We start from the raw sequence: 18,883 nt of genomic DNA, 5'->3' as shown, positions 1-18,883 counted from the left end.
CAAGTCAATGGCACTTTTAACTGTTCTGTTAAAATGTTTAGATTCTTGTTTAAGCCCTGTTCGTTGTTTACTTTTATTTGAGTACTAAATTTGTCTTCAGCTCATTTGTTTCTTAAACAGCAGAAGTAGCTGCTGTGGATGCGTAAAAAACCCTCACATGTCTTGTAGTCCCATTTCTCCTTTTGTCTGAGTTTTAAATTACCAAGACGATGTTAAACCAATTAAAATTATGTGTTATTCACTAGACCATACACAACTGCGAAAGAAATTTGCACATTCATTTCAGAATAGAAAAAAGTGACACAGCTCACAGTTTCAGTTCCTCTCCAGTGTTTATAGTGAGAGAAACAGTTCGTGTATGAGCTCTGTCCTGGTTCACATGTGCCTCCTAAATGTCTCTCTACTTATTGAGCCATCCCTTGACTTTTTGTCAGATAATTAAAGTGACAAAAATTTGTGTTCAGGCTCAATATCTATTGTTCTTGAAAGTTAAAATATCAGTGAATCAAAATCAAATCTCTTGTTCTTTTTCAGTGCACCTGACCTTTAGTGTGGGTCAGCCAGTTGCAGCTTTTTGCCTCAGTCACAAACTTCTGCATTAACATTTAGCTATACCTTGTCAGCCCTTTCCAGACCTTTTTCCCCTCACCACATCCTGACTTTCCTTTCCAAGTGATATTGTGAATATGTGTTAATATGGTGCTACGGCTAATTGTAGCCACATCTGTCACTGCAGCCATCTTCCTCTGCTTGTCCACCACCACTATGTCCGGTTGGTTAGCCAACACCAGTTGGTCTGTTTGTATCTGGCCACAGGATATTAGCTCGTTCATTTTCAACCACCCTAGGGGGCTTTTCTTGTTTTGCCTTAGGGACTTCCAGGTCATACTCAGCACAGATGTGTCTGTATACTATGCTGGCCACTTGTTTATGGCGTTCCATGTATGACTCGCCTGCCAGCATCTTGCACACTGCTGTTATGTGCTGGATTGTCTCAGGGGCATCTTTACACAGCCTGCACCTGGTGTGGTAGACCCCAACTCCTCTATTTCTTGTGCTTAGAGATTGTTCCTGTGCTGCCATGACTGGTATGTCTGTGCTGTCTTTCAGTCCAGGAACCGGCAGGACTTCTGGATGTCAGCCAATTCTTATATCTGTCTGTAGTACATACCATGCTAGGGCCTGTCCTTCCGTAGTGGTTCCTCCTCTTGCTCCTCTTTCTTTGGTTTCTGCTGCCTGAAATATTCACTAAGCATGTGATTGGTTGTGACCATCCTCCCGATAGATATATAGATATGTAGATGAATATGTATGTATAACTATGTATCTACTGTATATCTCTTGTGTCTCTGCTGAAATTTCCAATGGTGGACTTCTGAGATCCAATCTTCTTAACTGCTCATCTCAAAGGTTATTTCATGTCTTCATTTTATGTTACTTTACTTAGATTTGTCCTTAGCACATTTTCACAAGAATATTTATTTTACCATTTGTTATTTATTGTACTCCCTTTTAAACCAGTTGTAGTAACATTTTGTCTTTAAAACTGTTTGTCTATCAGACTTTACTCAATACGTTTATTAAATCATAGACATTTTTAAAGTAGACATTCAGAGATCAGAGTGCCACACACAGTACATACGCTTCGTCATATTTCCCGTCTTAGCTTTCAGGAGACTTTCGTTTGGCTCATTATCTCCGTCTCTCTCCACCTTTCTTTTCGTCACCGTTAAATATTTTTTCCATTTTTCTTGCAGGTTTGTTTACGACACTTCATATCTCCTGCTCTGTGTGTGTGTTCGTGCATGCTTGGTGCCAAAAACCCTGCCACCTACTGTAGTAGACCTGCAATTACAGTTTATTCTAGGGGAAAAGAAGCATGTTCCGCGGGGTCACAGATGGCGCGCCCCACTATTTGAGAAGGACTGCCTGAATCTACTGGTCAGGTTAAACAGATTCATATTTACTTAGTTATATTCTGATCAGTAGAAGCATAATTAACTATCAGCAAAATTTGATTCTTTGTTTGAGCATTACAACACTTAATGCTATTTCTCTCATTCAAAATCATCTATAATGATGGGCATGAATGAATTTGTGACACAGCCTCTTCTCAGTCCCAGGTGTGAATATAAAAGCTGGATCGTGTCTACACACAAAATCCAGACATTAGACCAGACATGTTCACTACTCCAACCACATTTCTCAGTAAAAATATTGATCAGGCTTATATTTTTGATTTTTCTTGTGGTTTTTGACTAAGATTAAAGATCTTAATCTACCATTAGGATATATGGAAAAATAATAAATGAGAATGGTTCTGTTTCAGCCTTCAGATCAACTTTTATACATGGGTGGGGCGACTTCAAGCATGACCCCATATCGCACAACAATTTATATTAGGCCTGCACTTTTGCAGAACAGTTTTCAAAGTCTGAAAGGTTTTGAGGGAAAAAAACTAAACATTTTGGTTTTTTGGTTCACTCGCTGTTTTGAAATTTGCATGAACAAAATAAAAAAATAAAAAAAAATAAAAAAGTGAAAAGAAAAGAAAAAAAGAAATTGTGTTTCAAAACCAAAAAAGAACAAGAACAAAAGCAAATTAACAAGAAACTCAAAATCCTGGGTCCAAGACCCAGGAGACCCAGGAACCATTACTTTTAGTTCCAATCAGGCTATCTTCAAAGTAGCCAAATGTTTCAAGTCTATTATCAAATGTGCCCCATTTTATACACAAACATTGAAATTAGGCACACGGTTCTGAAAATACAAAGTCATGTATCAACATCATGACTCCAAACTGCTACACTCTCCACTGGTCTCACTCAAATAATATAAATCAGGCAAATGATATAGTTCAGGCAAATCTCTGAATACACGGCTGCCTTTCCCAAGACAGCCTCAAGAATGAAGGAGGAGATACCAGAAGACAGGCTGTTACACAAAGAAAGCTAGGCAGGCCATAAAAGTAATACCAGCAGGACTGGCATCTCTTCCTTTCTATTCCACTTGGGCATATTTATGATTAAGTTATTAGAAACAGGCTCCAAAACGGTGGCATGAAGGCCCCACATCCTTTAGCAGAACCTGTGCTGACAGACCAGCATTATCCACCTTAACTGGTTTTTGATAACCCATGACACAAATAATAAAAGACATGATTGAACTCAAATAATGAACAAAATAGTTATTGACTTAGCTAACTTAATAATTCATCTTAAGGGTAAATAATTCATAGCACATTACTGTCAGACACTATGCTGCAATAATAACTCAGAATTATTATTATTAGTTATTATTAAAAATGATCTATTTCTTATATTTTGTTACATAAGAAATTATTTAGGGCAGCACTGTGGTGGAGTGGCTGGCGCTGTTGCCTCACAGCAAGAAGGTCCTGAGTCTCCACCACCTGACCGGGCCTTTCTATGTGGAGGTTGCATGTTCTCCCTGTGTTTGCATGGGTTCTCTCTGGGTACTTTGGCTTCCTCTCACAGTCCAAAGACATGCAGTTAGTGGGGTTGGTCTAAATTACCCGTGAATGTGAGTACGAATGGTTGCCTGACTCTATGTGTTAGCCCCCCCCCCCCTTTTTTTTAAAATTACACTCATTTATATAATGAGTTAAATAAAAATCAAAGCTTAAATATGTTTAGTAACCAGCCAACTTTGGTATTATTAGAGTACTTTATTGGTAATAATTCAAAGCACATCATTTAATAACCAGTAAAGAAATCCTCTGAGAGCAACAAGCACAAAGATTAGTATTTACTTAATTGTGTTTTAGAAAGAAAATGACAGATGACAGAAATAAACAATTAATATTTCAAATTGTTTAAGGTTTTTCTTTTTTCTTGACTCATATAACAACATGGACTGAAGCTGATCTTCCACACGCTACACATTGTTGTATATTGACTCATCGCAGTCAGTCTAGACAGAGAAACAAGATTAATTCACTCACTTTGTTTATGCATGCACATTATGAATGAATTATTGAAAAAAAAAATCATTACTTGTCCCTACATTGCCATAGAGATGATCATTGGCATAAATGTCAGAACAAGACATATCCTTCCTGTCCTCTTTCCTGCAGAAAGAATGCAAAAACATTAAATCAAGTTACACATCTTCTTAAATCATATTTAATCACGAGTGAGATTGTTTGTTTAAACTTAAGATGAAGAATCAAAACCTTTTTGTTGGGGCATAACGAGGGAGCTCCACAGGTCTCTCTGCTTTCATGGTGCCCAAGTCTGATGTTGGCGTCTCCCCTGATCGCCCCCTGCTGGCAGAAAACAATAAAATAAATAAGAACATGAGAAAGACAGCTGTCAGTTTTGGTAACCTCTTAAGTAGAACCACATTTGGCTGCTATATTTGGATGGGCAAACAAAAATAAATGAATTTCAGATGCAAGCTCTGAGATAAGTTTTTTTGTACATGTTGGGTGACAAAAATAAGCATCATTACAATGATCTCATGGAACATAGCAGCCTATGATGGTCTGAACTGAAAGAGCAGCAGCAGCAGTTTCAGGAGTCAATGTGTGCATGTTTCATTTATAGAGAGATTATATTTTGAACATTTTTATTTTTTATTTTTGTCAACATACTTCTCATGAGTAATGCTACTGAAGTAAAAGCACAATGAATCAGTGGATTTTGTTTTTATTAAAAAGAAGAAGAACACAATTAGCCTGTTTTTTTTTCTCTCTTCCCCAACTAAACATGAAGAGAGAGGAAGAGGGGTGTGTGTTTGTGATTTAGGATAATCTGTTTTTAAAGGAACATTTTTAAATACCACAGTTGTCTTTGATACTAGTTGTTAATGTTGCTATGCTGCTCATTTAACAGTCTTTCTATAAATGAAAATAACAAAGAATTCAACACCATAACACACATCTAAAGGAAAAGTTGATCCTCACAGCAGCAGCTTCTCTCTGTGCTGATACTCAGAAAAGATGCAAATAACATCTGAGATAGATTTCACTAAAGTATTGACTGTTATAACTCACCAAAGTAGAAGTAAGAAATGAATGTGTGTGACTTCTTCTTTCAAGCTACAGGATTGTGTCTGTGTTTTATTTGTAGCTCTGACTTCATAGTTAATCAGCTCTGTACTTTCCAAGAGACATGGTGCTCTGCTTCTTACTCTGAATACTTTTTTTTAACTCCTGTGTTATGTGCTGCTTTTTCTTTTAACTGAATAACAAAGGACATAGGCAATATACCTTGTTTAGGTGGTCTGGCTGTCAAAGCCTCAAAAAAATGTCTGTTATTGTGTAGATTTTTTTTCCAACCACCATTTCAGAAATACAAATATTTTTTATTTTTTTTTGCCTGTCCCGTTTGGCTCTTTTGCCATCAGAATTATTGTCTAAAGGCAAACAAAGATGCCCAATGGATTTACTTTACCAAATTGACCATCCCAGCCTTGCCGTAATGGTCCATTTGATTCACCTTTTATTGTTTCTTTTATTTTCACTTACTGAATACGGGACAGACTTGACTGGGGGAAAGAAGGGGAGAAAGAAAGAGGGAAAGAGAAACAGCTGAGAAGAGGGACGGGGGAGAAGGGCAAAAGACAAAAACCAACAGAATGGGCAGAGAAAAAAAAATGCATATATCAATCACCTGGATCACCTGCTGAGAAAGAAAAAAGAAAACAAGCAGAAGAGAACAAGAGTAATAGAATAAACAACATCACAATGATATATGGGAATATGACAGTAAATACTAAATGTTAAACATTATTGTGCAGCACATAAGATCAACAGAACACAGTGTGCTTTGAGGTAGGAGCCAAAAAGGGTGTAGTTTGTGGGTGTGATCACCCGTGTGTACACCTGTGAGCATGGACGCGCTTGTTTTTTTAAAAGGTTCCTTCATGTAATCATCTGCTAGAGGGTGTGGGGGGGCCACAGCCCCGTCCTCCAGGGTATGAAGCAGGTATGGAGGAGATCAAAACTCCAGACATCCAGAGGCCCCCAGAACACAAGAGACCAAGGAAGACCAACAGAGGGGCAGCCGCGCCACTGTCCCAGAAAGAGCTGAGGAGAGTCCCAGATGAGGGCTCACTCAGCAGCCGCGGAGCAGAAGCCAAGGGGAGTTGCAGTGACGTGCCCGTGAGCTCCGTCGGCAGCCAGCCGTGCCTGAGTGACCGAGCCCCAGGGCGAGAGGCCGGGGGCACCCCACCTCCGAAGTGGCCCGAGCGAGCCCCAGGCTCCAGGCCCCGATAAGCGGCCGCCAAGGAGTGAGCCGGTGTGTACCTGGACGCCCATCCCCGGACACAAAGAACCACCAACGCACCGATGTCTGAGGGAGTCCGCCACTGGCAGGGGAAGTGGTGGTAGGGGGAGATAGGCCTCCAAACCTTGGAGGGCCTAAGATGTCCCCAGAGAGGTGGCGTCTGACACCCAAACTGACATATAGACACAGAAATACAGGCACACACAGATACAAACATCCATTCCCACCCTCATGCTCTCATATGCACTTACTCCACACACCAACGTGGAGACAGACATAAAGAGACGCTGTACACACAATCACACTCCCCAAGCGTACTCTACAAACCGGGTCTAGGTACCCTTGCCCCTGGAGGGGGGAACTGCAAATACAAATACAAATATTTTCCAAAACTCACCATTTTCTAACAACTCCCACTCCAGTGGCTATCAGAATAATCAGAACAATCACACCTGCTCCAGAGGCTATGAAAATATTCTGCATGTTGTCTGTTCAAAAAGAAGGCATATTGAATATTTTTTGTTTTGCCATGTAAATATAAAGTGATAATAATTAATGCTTGAGATTCTTGAGATTGAAATTTTTTTCTTACCAGTAGCAGGTAACAAGAATGTGAGGTTAGCATTTCCCAGTGTGTTGTTTGCCAGGCAGTGAACAAACTTAAAGGACCCAAAGTCTGTCTGCAGAGTTCCAGTAGTAACAGAGCCAACTGTCTCTATGCTGGTGCTTTGCAGGACTCTGTCACCAAGAACAAAATGGACCATGCTGGGAGGCCTGGACTCCACGATGCACTCACACTTTACCACATCATCCTCTGAGAAACACTTAGAGGAAGTCCTAATATCAGGGGGATCTGTAAGGACAATAGAGAGCTATAATTAGGAGATAAAAGATAGTTGTGCATTTATTATATACATTATATGGATAAAAGTAGCTGCTCAGCAATCTAAATTTATGCCATGTTGCCATGATGTAAGCAGAAGTTTTGAACTTTGGAGTTATTGAGTCAGATGACTCAATAACACTATGCGCCTCAGTACTTGGTGACACTGCTTTGTAACTTTATGTTAATTTTGAAATTTCTTCCTCCTAGATATTCCAAAAACTGGCTTCTCAAAACAGTAACATCCTATTACAGTACCACACTCAAGTTAAACGATCTCTCGAGAACGACCCATTCTTTCACAAATGCTTGTAAAGGCAGACTGTACGGCTGGGTGACTGATTTTATGCACCAGTGGCAACGGGACTGAAAACACCTGAATTTAAGGATTAATAGGTGTCAATAAAGTTTATCTTTGACTCACATGAAAATCTATTTTGTTGTTATATTTCTTCCATTTTGTACTCACATAACACATTGAGCTTCATGGTGCTTGATCTGTCTTGTCCTTCCTCATTGACAGCAGTGCAGTACACGGACTCTATTGAATGTCTGGAGACATTTGACATTGTGTAGGTTTGTCCCTTATTCAGCAGAGCACCAGTTTCACTGTGCCACTCATAGCTGCTGACAGGGTTAGCATCACTGGAGCACTTCAGGTGTGCAGTCTCTCCCTCATTCACTGACTGGTACTCAACCTTCACATTCACTGGAGCATCTGCATAGAAATATTAATCCTATTATGTTACTGTGCAGCATGTTATCTTATTTTACATACTGTCAGGTCAAGGTTGAGCTTATTTCAACATTCTGACATGACGGTGGCACCAAATGAAAAAGTTCAGGAAGTCGATGAAAGTCACCAATATTTTGGAGATGATGAATATACTGACAAAATATCAAAGCAGTCAATCCAGTAGTTGTTAAGACTAAATCGACTTTCAGTCAGTGAGTCATTGTCATACCACTAGACTGATGTCGCTGTTCATTAAACAAACAAACAAAACAAAAAATAAATAAATAAGAGAGAAAAACGAATTTATAAATAATTCATAAAAACATTTTAAAAAGGATGCATATAGAAAGGCATAGAATTTACAGTTCTTTTTGGCACAAGCTCATTCAGTGCAATTATCAGGCAACTGAAAGATGACTTATCGTGTCAGCAAGCAGAGGTTTTGGCAGTTTGCAGGTCTGTAGCATTTTGGGTGTGTGTTAACCCAGCGGTCCCCAACCCCTGGGCCTCGGACCGGTACCGGTCTGTGAGTTGTTTGGTACCGGGCCGCGAGAGTTGAGGCTCAGGTGTGAAATGTATAGTTTTCAGGGTTTTTATCGGTTTTCAGTATTATTTTGTTATCGTTTTTATCGTTTACTCGGTTTTCCTTGGTCTTTTCACGTGTGTTATGAATAAATTTTCTTTTTTTCGGTACCGGTACTAGTTTTATTTTGTTGTATTTATGCGCGACACCTTAAAGGCCGGTCCATGAAAATATTGTCAGGCATAAACCGGTCCGTGGCGCAAAAAAGGTTGGGGACCGCTGTGTTAACCACAACACAAAGGAAGAAATACATTAGCAGCTAAATTAGATAAGTGGTTGTTTTTGCCCATCATTCTGAAATGGATCATAAGGCCATTTCCAAATAAGTTTCTCATTCTGCAGTGTGAAAGCTTATTCTCACTGTAGGAAACATTCAAGAAAGTTTGCAGTCTTTCCAGGAGTTGATGTCCCAACAAATTAACCCCAAAGTCAAACTACAATGCTAAAAAAAACAAACTAGTAATAAAAATGCAGTGTTAAAAAAAAAAATGAATAAATCAAAAAACCCACCAAAAATCTGGGCAGCATGACTGCAGTCATTCACTCAACCATGAACTCCTCAGTATATCAAAGTATTCTAGAGTCAAACATGAGGCTACAGCTTGTTTGCAGCTTGGTCTTAACTAGTTAATAATCCCAAGGACATTACCTACCAAAGAATGACTGACAAAGAAAAGAATCAAGGTTTTGCAGTTGCCTCGTCAAAATTTAGATCTCAGATTTAAATTGTGTGGTGACAATTTAAAAGAGAGCTGTGCATAAAGAAGTGTCCACAAACCTCAATGAAATGAAGCAACCTTCTAAAGATGTGAAAGATTTCAAAATGATGTGAGAAACGGCTACTTACTTTACAAGTCATTGTAGCCAAAGGTGGTTGTACATGCTACTGGGTTTTGCTTAGTTTTCAAATTACTTTGGAGTTTTGTGTAAGTGTTCTTTAACATGATTGCACATACAGTGGCATGCAAAAGTTTGTGCAACCTTGTTAATAGTCAATATTTCCCTGTATTAATCGTTGGTTGTTACAATAAAAAAAAAAAGTCAGTTAAATATATCATATAGGAGACACACAGTGATATTTCAGAAGTGAAATGAAGTTTATTGGATTTACAGAAATTGTGCAATAATTGTTTAAACAAAATCAGGCAGTTGCATAAATGTGGGCACTGTTGTCATGTTATTGATTCCAAAACCTTTAGAACTAATTATTGGAACTCAAATTGGCTTGGTAAGCTCAGTGACCCCCGACCCTACATACACAGGTGAATCCATTAATGAGAAAGAGTATTTAAGGGGGTCAATTGTAAGCTTCCCTCCTCTTTCAATTTTCATTGAAGAGTAGCAACATGGGGTCTCAAAACAACTCTCAAATGATCTGAAGACAAAGATTGTTCACCATCATGGTTTAGGGGAAGGATACAGAAAGCTGTCTCAGAGATTTAAGCTGTCTGTTTCCACAGTTAGGAACATATTGAGAAAATGGAAGACCACAGGCTCAGTTCAAGTTAAGGCTCGAAGTGGCAGACCAAGACAAATCTCAGAAAGACAGAAACGACGAATGGTGAGAACAGTCAGAGTCAACCCAAAGACCAGCACCAAAGACCTACAACATCATCATGCAGCAGATGGAGTCACTGTGCATCGTTCAACCATTTGCCACACTTTACACAAGAAGATGCTGTATGCGAGAGTGATGCAGAGGAAGCCTTTTCCCTGCCCACAGCACAAACAGAGCCGCTTGAGGTATGCTAAAGCACATTCGGACTTCATTATTCATTCTGGAATAAGGTGCTGTGGACTGAAGAAACTAAAATGTAGTTATTTGGGCATACCAAGGGGCGTTATGCATGGAGGAAAAAGAACACAGCATTCCAAGAAAAACACCTTCTACCTACAGTAAAATATGGTGGTGGTTCCATCATGCTGTGGGGCTGTGTGGCCAGTGCAGGGACTGGGAATCAGAGGTGTGGACTCGAGTCACATGACTTGGACTCGAGTCAGACTCGAGTCATTAATTTTATGACTTTAGACTTGACTTGAAAAAATGTTCTAAGACTTGTGACTTGACTTGGACTTTTACACCAATGACTTGGGACTTGAATTGGACTTGAACCGGTTTACTTGAAAAGACTTGATATTTTACCCCAAATATAAAATTTAACATGCATATTATATAGAGATTGAAAATGTGACGTCATTCACGGGTAGAACCGCAAAGGATTCTGGGAACTCGTGGCAAGCGGTACTAGCGCACGCAGGCTTTCAATTAAAATCAGTCACACAGCGATAAAAAGAAACACAAAAATGTCAAGAAGCTGTTGTATTATTAACTGCAATAGCCGGTCGCATGACAGCCACGGGAAGCCGACGGGTAAAGAGATCGGTTGTTATCGGATTACGTCGTTGAAGAGAAATTGTTCGAGCCATGTTTCCGAAGTAACAAAGAGGCGACTGGATTGCAGCCATTCAAAGATCAAATATAACGTCCTAGAACACTCCAGCTCACAGGTTAGTCTGCTCCAAGCATTTACACAAAGGTCAGTCTGCTGTTGTAGTTAATGCGTCATTTTTCTTAACATAATTGGTGATATAGGTTACAAGCAAGTCTGGCGCTGAACAGAAATTGTCGCGCTATGCTCCTTTATTTATTGTGCATAAATAGTGAATTGTCCTGACACAATATTGCGTTTCGCCTCTGTTATTATGGTACACTGACAAAAACACATACTTTTATTCACAGGATAAAACAGGTTTTTTGTATCACTAATTGTCCAGTACGATTACAGCATACAATATTATTGTCACTGCTACATTTCTGTGATGCTACCAGAAATTATTTCCACTACTAATTAATTACCGTTGAGCTCAAAGGTTATATTAATAAACGGTTAATGAATGTGTATTTATGAAGACAATTTGTGAGACTGGTAAACTTATGATACGTACGATGGTCTTTCGTTCTACACGGTGCATTTCAAGGTCCTGCACCCATCCGTCGGTAAACTGTACCTGGGCTTGTTGCAGTGACCTGAAGTTACTAAACTTCATGAGTGTATTCACTCACTCCAAGAACCGTATGATTATAAATATGCATATAAATATGCTAAGATGAGATAGCTGACTTCATCTAACTAGCAAATGTTTTCCAGGCTACGTTGGTGATACAGTTTTTTTTAATGTGTATGATATTTTTGTCATGCGATTTTAAAGCTGGTCCTACAACTGCATCCAAGAATAACATGCAGCGTATCTCAGAACTGTCGGTGAAAATTATTCTAGGAGCTAAGTTTAATTGAGCTGCATTTTAAAGAGGTGCAATTTCACAATTTGTGTATATTTTCTAAGTTCACTATTTTGTATGTGTTGAGAAAAACACAGATTTTAAAATTACATGGTCTAATATTTACATTTAGCATAACTGCAACATTATTTTTTCGTTTGTTTTTTTTAAAGACTCGAAAGGACTTGAAATTCAAAGTTTCAGACTTGTGACTTGACTCGGACTTTTACACCAGTGACTTGAGACTCGACTCTGACTTGCCTGACATTACTTGAGACTTGACTTGAGACTTGAGGATAAAGACTTGAGACTTACTTGAGACTTGCAAAACAATGACTTGGTCCCACCTCTGCTGGGAATCTTGTCAAAGTTGAGGGACACATGGATTCCACTCAGTATCAGCAGATTCTGGAGACCAATGTCCAGGAATCAGTGACAAAACTGAAGCTGCGCCGGGGCTGGATCTTTCAACAAGACAACAACCCGAAACACTGCTCAAAATCCACTAAGACATTCATGCAGAGGAACAAGTACAACGTTCTGGAATGGCCATCTCAGTCCCCAGACCTGTATATTATTGAAAATCTGTGGTGTGAGTTAGAGAGAGCTGTCCATGCTCGGAAGCCATCAAACATGAATGAACTAGAGACGTTTTGTAAAGAGGAGTGGTCCAAAATACCTTCAAACACAATCCAGACTCTTGTTGGATCCTACAGGAAGCGTTTAGAGGCTGTAATTTCTGCAAAAGGCGGATCTACTAAATATTGATTTCATTTCTTTTTTTTTTTTGTGGTGCCCAAATTTATGCACCTTCCTGATTTTGTTTAAACAATTACTGCACACTTTCTGTAAATCCAATAAACTTCATTTCACTTCTCAAGTACCACTGTGTGTGTCTCCAATATGATACATTTAACTGACATTTTTTTTTATTGTAACAACCAACGATTTATACAGGAAAATGACTACTAACAAGGTTGCCCAAACTTTTGCATCCCACTGTACAACATTTTTCTCCTAAAAATGAGCACTCTGTGCTTTTTTTTTACTGTTAGTCATATGAAGTAATTGACATACACAAATCAATTGGCACTTTGTTCTATGCCAGCTTGTAATAAATATATATTTAAAGATAAACAGTTTCACATTCTGTGTAAAAAAATAAAATAAAATAAAAAAATAAAATATGAGTAACAAATTAAACTGTAAAAGTTTTAACTTGTTCTGCTTAGTTTTTGTTTTGAATGTAATTCTCAATATTTATGTTTCTTTTCCCTAATTTCTTTCTAATTCTAACAACTGCAAACACATGTAACAAAGCAACCATGCCTAGTGTCGGAACACCCTTAATTTTCATTATGTTGGTTTGTGCTTTCTTAGCCTGGTTTGTTGCAATTTCACTCGTGGGTTTTACGATTTCTATAGTCTTCTCTTTATAACTATAAAGACCATTGTATTCTAGATTTTTTAAAAGTGATCATTTTTACAATATTTATAAGATTTTCTTTCATCTACATGTATTTGTCAGTGCACACTTACATTGTACTTTAAGGGTCTTGGATGTTTCTTGGTGCTTTCCTCCGTGGTATGTTACCCTGCATTGTAACAGTTTGTTGTGATCAGTGCGGTTTGAGCGAAACATTAAAATTGATGTTGCCTTCCACTGGCCATCATGAAGCTTCTGTGCTTGAAAATGCTGCTCTCCAGAGTGACTCCAGTGGAAAGAAGGTGGATATGTGGGGCAGGAGTGAAACACAGAGCAGGATGCAGACACAGTTTGACCCTCCTTTACCTCCTCTTGCACAGAGAAATCAGTGGGATTTGGTTCATCTGTGTTAACAAGAAAGATCAAGATGATTTTAAGACCCAAACTAACTGTGATTTTTTTTGCAAATCCAAAGACTACGTAATCCAATTGTTGAATTTCCAAATACCATAATGCGTAGAACTAATATAGGAAACAGATTAAGGTGAGGAGAAGGGAATAAGAGAAAAAACAAAGCAAAACACCATTCTTATAAAAATCTAACAATATGATAATGTGGACTTCACTTTACTATGATTTGACTTTATGCTGTGTGGCAGGTAAGCCAGGACCCAGCAATGAAAGACCAAATAGTAAACTAAAGAAGCAGCTTTATTGCTGTACGGAAAAAAAACTCAAAAATTCTAACACTAAGCTAAGGAACAAAACACAGAACTCTAAAACACAGAGAGATGCATACAACAGTGGGAAATGGGAAACTGAGGACATAAATATACACAACAGGGTAACGAGAGGATGGGTAGCAGGTGGAAATACAGCTGACACTAATTAGGAATCAACGAGGAATATTCCAATAACACTATTTAGTCCGGAAACATAGAAATAACGAACCAGTACCATAACACTTTCCACATGAGTGGATAATTTGAGTGTAACTGTATAGCATTCATTCAGTTAACTTACCGATCACTGAAACAGAGATTTTGTTCTTTGAGTAGGAAAATACGGTATAAGCTTCCATTATAATCCTGAAATGAAAGGTCCCTTCATCTCTTCTTGTAAGTTTATCAATCATCAGAGAACAATTCTTCTTGCTGAGGTCTCCCAGCAGCTTTGTCCGACTCCAAAACTGAGCTGGAGTTTGAGATGCATCAGAATGACAGATGACTTGATTATCATTATTATACCAAATCCCCGTGAAGGTCTGGGGGCTTTTTTGTGGTTCTGGGTAGTTATAAGAGCAGGGGATCACCACACATGAGCCAAGGAGACCTTTCACTGAGGATGGCACAGCAGCGGTCCAAGATGAAGCTTCTGTTGGAGTAACTGTAATAAATTTGAGAGTAAATTATGATGAAACAAAACAAATAAATAAGACTACCAACATAAGAAGGACAATGTAAATGTGTGTGAAAATAAAGAAAAGATCATGTAATACCGACATTATGTGTTACACAAAGATGTATGAAAATGTGAGAATTAAATTTTTCAGCTATACTTTAAAGGTCTATACTATCCATACCTTTAATGCAAATGTACATGAAGAACAAAGACCATTGTAAGACCATCTTTTCTTCTCACTGTCACGCCAACAAATACGGTGACAAGGATGTCTGTGTTTTTTTAAATTTCCTTCAGAAACATGTGACATGAAGTTGCCTCTTTACTTTTCACACATTTTGCAACCACTTTATCACACTCATCTTACTTTTTTCTGCATGTTCTGCAAAATAGAGAAGAAAATTAACTTCATCATATCTATTTTTTTCTTTGTTAGGTTTTGTAAATGGTTTGTGCTTGATCACAGCGTGTGGTTTCCTGCTGGTTTTGCCTCCTTATTTACACATCAGTTTGACATGTTCAGAGTGAAATGTGGTTACCCTCTCACGTGCACACAGACACACGCACAGCAGAAAGTCCATTTTGATGGCTCTACATGTTTAAGAGTATGAGTTATTGTAGATATGCATTTTAGCCTTTGCATTTCTTACACTGACCCCGGCCCCTGAAGAAAAAAAAATAAAAATAAAAAAATCGCTGGTCGCCACATATGTGAGCACGAGAGAGGAAGACACCCTCGAAGTTCATCGAAACATTAACTTGATATTTATTCCTCCTTTAAACAAATTATTGTAAAGGAATTTTTATTTTGTTTTTATATGTATCTATTTTTAGTGAAATCAACTTATAAACTTATAATTCTTTTCTTTCTCGACATATTTTAAGTGACCTATATTTGACAAGAGCATAATAAAACTGAAATTCTGTTTATGGTGCGCCACTCCAATATTTTTAGTGGCCTCGCTATGGCCACCCCTATGAAACAACTCTGCACTAGAGCTGGGCGATAGAACGATAACGATATGTATCGCGATATAACTTTTACTCGATAGAGAAATTAAGCTATCGCGATAGACCTCGCCGCTCTTGTCCTCTTAATATAAAAAAAACAAAAAACAAAAAAACAAAAAAAGGTCAGCCAATCCAAATCAAGTATCGTAGCGCAGAGCCGAACCAATCACAGCCGCAGCGTCACGTCGCGTTACGTACAGCACAAGTACCAAGCCGCACGTGTGTTTGTTTGGGAAGCAGCCGGCGGGTAATGGAGCCAGCGCATAATGGAGGAAATGAGTGTGCCGACTAGAAAAATCAACCGAGCATGACCGAAGAGAAAACAGATGATGGTTCCAATGCCGGAGAGATTGTCGAACGGAAGAGCCATAGAAGTTCCGTAGTGTGAAGGTATTTCGGCTATTTCAAGTCTGACAAAAAACAGAGTAGCGTGCCGAAAGCAAGTCTGGAAATACAATAAACTGGTGCATGCGTCACACTGTGCGCCACGTTATTGTTTCGGTGAAATGAATTTCTACAATACTGTTACTGTTAATTGTACTCTCTGCAGTGTTTAAATGCTTACATATACACACAGTTACTGTCCCTCCACACATACGACTCGGTTCTGCTTCTATGCCCCAGCTTTGTTTACTTTTTCCCACCGAGGCTTCTAGACTTCTGATTGGCCAACATTTCTGCACGGTTAGGAATCTAGCGCCACCTGCTGCTTTGGCATGTTCATAGCAGCGTTTTCTTTCATTTCTCCCTTTATGTGTGGACGGGATTATTTTTTAAAACGAAAACGGAAAATCTCCGTTTTCAAAAATACCCGTGTACGTGTGGACGTAGCCTCAGTCTCTGACTGGAAGCGCTAATGCGTCATTCGGCTTTTGTCAGACTAAAGTAACTGTTAAAACTGTTTGAAAAGCTCAGCTATACAACAAGGAGAGATTGAGAATTTCCTTTTAGTTCTCAGTTTATTTGATATTGACAAAAGTTAGTCAATTTTGTCTGTTCTTCTGTAAAACAAACTAAGATTTATTTTTAGAATTAATATTTTGTTTCTAAGTGGAATTGACAATTTAGTCTGTTTCGTTTGTTCTATTTTGAAACTTAAACGCTTTAGCGGCTGCCTTTTGTGTAGTTTGCAATATTTGCCTTTATTTATCTGAAAAAGTCTCATGTTCCTTAAGTACATCTACCCTGTTGAACTTATTATGGGAAATAAATATTTAAATAAAAACAAGCTGCTGATTATTTCACATTTTACTTGTGAGCAACGGCACATTTAAATCTTACAAATATAGTTATTTGGCTTATATCGTGATAGATATCGTTATCGCCTGAAATGAAAAAAACATATCGTGATATGAAAAAATCTCATATCGCCCAGCTCTACTCTGCACCCATGATTCTATCTATGAAAAAAATTTTTTTTGTGTATCTAAAGGAAGAAATTTGCAATTTGTTTGGATTTCAGCTCTATTATATTTCTCATTAAATTAACAGGGACCCGGCTTCTTTGGTATATAGAATGACTACCAAAATAGTAATGGATTATTTTTAATTTGACAGCACTGTTTCACTGTCCAGCTCTGTTTTAGTCAAATGCGATGTCACATGACAGTGCAGCAAGACCTCACTCTTCATTTTGTGGCTTTTCTAAAGTAATGTGGGCAACAACCGGTGAATATAACATTTTAGCTAACGTGCAAAAGTACACTACCTTTACTCTGTGCTTTCTTGTAAAAAAAGTGTTTATATGGGTACACACGTGTGCAGGTAAACACGAGTTCATCTTTTATTTGGCTACACTGGTTGATGTGTTTGTGTACTTGCTATGGGAAGCAGAGCCAATCCACACCAAATGTTCCGACTTGTGGCGCTGTGAAGAAGGAAAACTGGTGAAGGTAACTAAATGGTGTTGACAACGCCACCTAGGGAGGGAGTTACACCCCAGGAGAGATTACAATAGCCAGTGTAAGCATCGTAACAATTACAAGTGGCACACAGGCTCGTTATTAACAAACAGAGTCCATTTCACCGATTATTGGACAAAACAAATATAAATAAAGAGCTGCAGAAAAGACAGCAACTTAAGTAACAGGGTTAATTAAGACACTTTATTAACAAACATTACTTAAAAGAAGAGGAGACCACCACTTGGGGAGGCAACCTACACTGAGGAGTTCCCAAGGTTGCAGTCTCTCTGCAATCCTCACTGCCACTTTCACTGCAACTTAAATGGTGCGTTATACTTGGTTCCCGGTGTGTACATTCACAGGCATAAAAGGGAATTCCACCACACGTGCCTAGCCTCTGCCCCAGCATTGGCGGTGTCTCCACTCAAGAAAAGATTTAAATTATAAATAAAGCAATATAAAAACAACCCAGTAAATAAGATACAAAAGAAAAAGGAGTAAACACACACACACAACCTTTAAGATACAGGTCCTTTTAAAAGCTTGATTAAAATATAACAAACAGTTAACACTGAAACGCTATAAAACAATGAACAAATGCCAATCAACACGACAGCAACAAAGCAAAAACCAGGCTACAACAAGACAGCAGCAGTGTGTAGGCCTTTAACAAGAGAAAGAAAGTAGTCAGCCAGGGTTCACGCTACTTTAAGCCAAACTGCAGACAGTCAGGATCCTACTTACCACCCTTTTACAGTTACAAAGCTTTAAGCAATTGGCAGGACAAAAGAATGTGATCTGTAGTGATGGGACGTTCTGTATCGAGGCTTCGGAGCGTGTGTCGAGTAATGGAGGGGGCGTTTCCGCGAAGCGCGTATCGAGGCTTGCTTCATTTATGGGAGGAGCTGAAAATGATGACGTCCGAAGCCTCGCTGCCCGGCTGTACCACGTGACTGGTTCATGAAGTGGTTCGAACTTTGCCGCGAGATATGACAGCGATATAAACCCCTCAGACTTCATTCAAAATGTGGGTGTTTGATGGAGAGCTGCGGTTAGAGAGAGTTTGGAGACCGTTTGGAGGATTATGAGAGTGAGGAGAGAAAGTCAGGAGAGAATGGAGCCAGCTAAGAAGAGGAGGATGTCCTCCCCTGTGTGGGAACATTTTGATCTTATTCCTCCCAACAAGGTATGTAAATTTCTACAGAAGATGTATTTTCATGATACTGATGGTGCAATACAATTTATGTTGAGCTGTCTTGACTTTTGTACAAGGTGAAGTGTTTGCTATGTGCCAGGGAGCTGGGATATAACAACACCTCATCCATGCTTAGGCACTACAGAGCTTTGCATGAGAATAAGGGGAACAGCGATTGTGGAGCAAGACCAGGTGAGCCATCAAATGCAATGA

General features: G+C 38.9%; 1 protein-coding gene across 4 annotated transcripts; it reads right to left on the bottom strand.

The window, feature by feature from the left end:
• Positions 1–3,673: 3,673 nt before the first annotated feature.
• LOC113032301 (myelin-associated glycoprotein-like) lies at positions 3,674–18,321 on the bottom strand. 4 transcript variants are annotated; one of them, XM_026185130.1, is made up of 10 exons: positions 18,220–18,321; positions 14,742–14,942; positions 14,183–14,545; positions 13,273–13,563; positions 7,604–7,852; positions 6,844–7,104; positions 6,649–6,739; positions 4,196–4,288; positions 4,027–4,090; positions 3,674–3,933 (listed from the first exon to the last, which is right to left on the bottom strand). In XM_026185130.1, the coding sequence occupies exons 2-10, from the start codon at positions 14,785–14,787 to the stop codon at positions 3,898–3,900; spliced, it is 1,494 nt and encodes a 497-aa protein (XP_026040915.1). In that variant the 5' UTR covers positions 14,788–14,942; positions 18,220–18,321; the 3' UTR covers positions 3,674–3,897. The 4 variants fall into 4 exon arrangements, with proteins under 4 accessions (XP_026040915.1, XP_026040914.1, XP_026040916.1 ...); XM_026185129.1 differs by lacking the exon at positions 18,220–18,321 and having other exon boundaries at positions 14,742–15,599; XM_026185131.1 differs by lacking the exon at positions 18,220–18,321 and having other exon boundaries at positions 4,196–4,285; positions 14,742–15,599.
• Between the last annotated feature and the right edge of the window lie 562 nt (positions 18,322–18,883).

This window comes from Astatotilapia calliptera, chromosome 11 (assembly GCF_900246225.1).
Source record: "Astatotilapia calliptera chromosome 11, fAstCal1.2, whole genome shotgun sequence".
Classification (NCBI taxonomy): domain Eukaryota; kingdom Metazoa; phylum Chordata; class Actinopteri; order Cichliformes; family Cichlidae; genus Astatotilapia; species Astatotilapia calliptera.
This window is presented reverse-complemented; position numbering and strand designations above follow the sequence as displayed.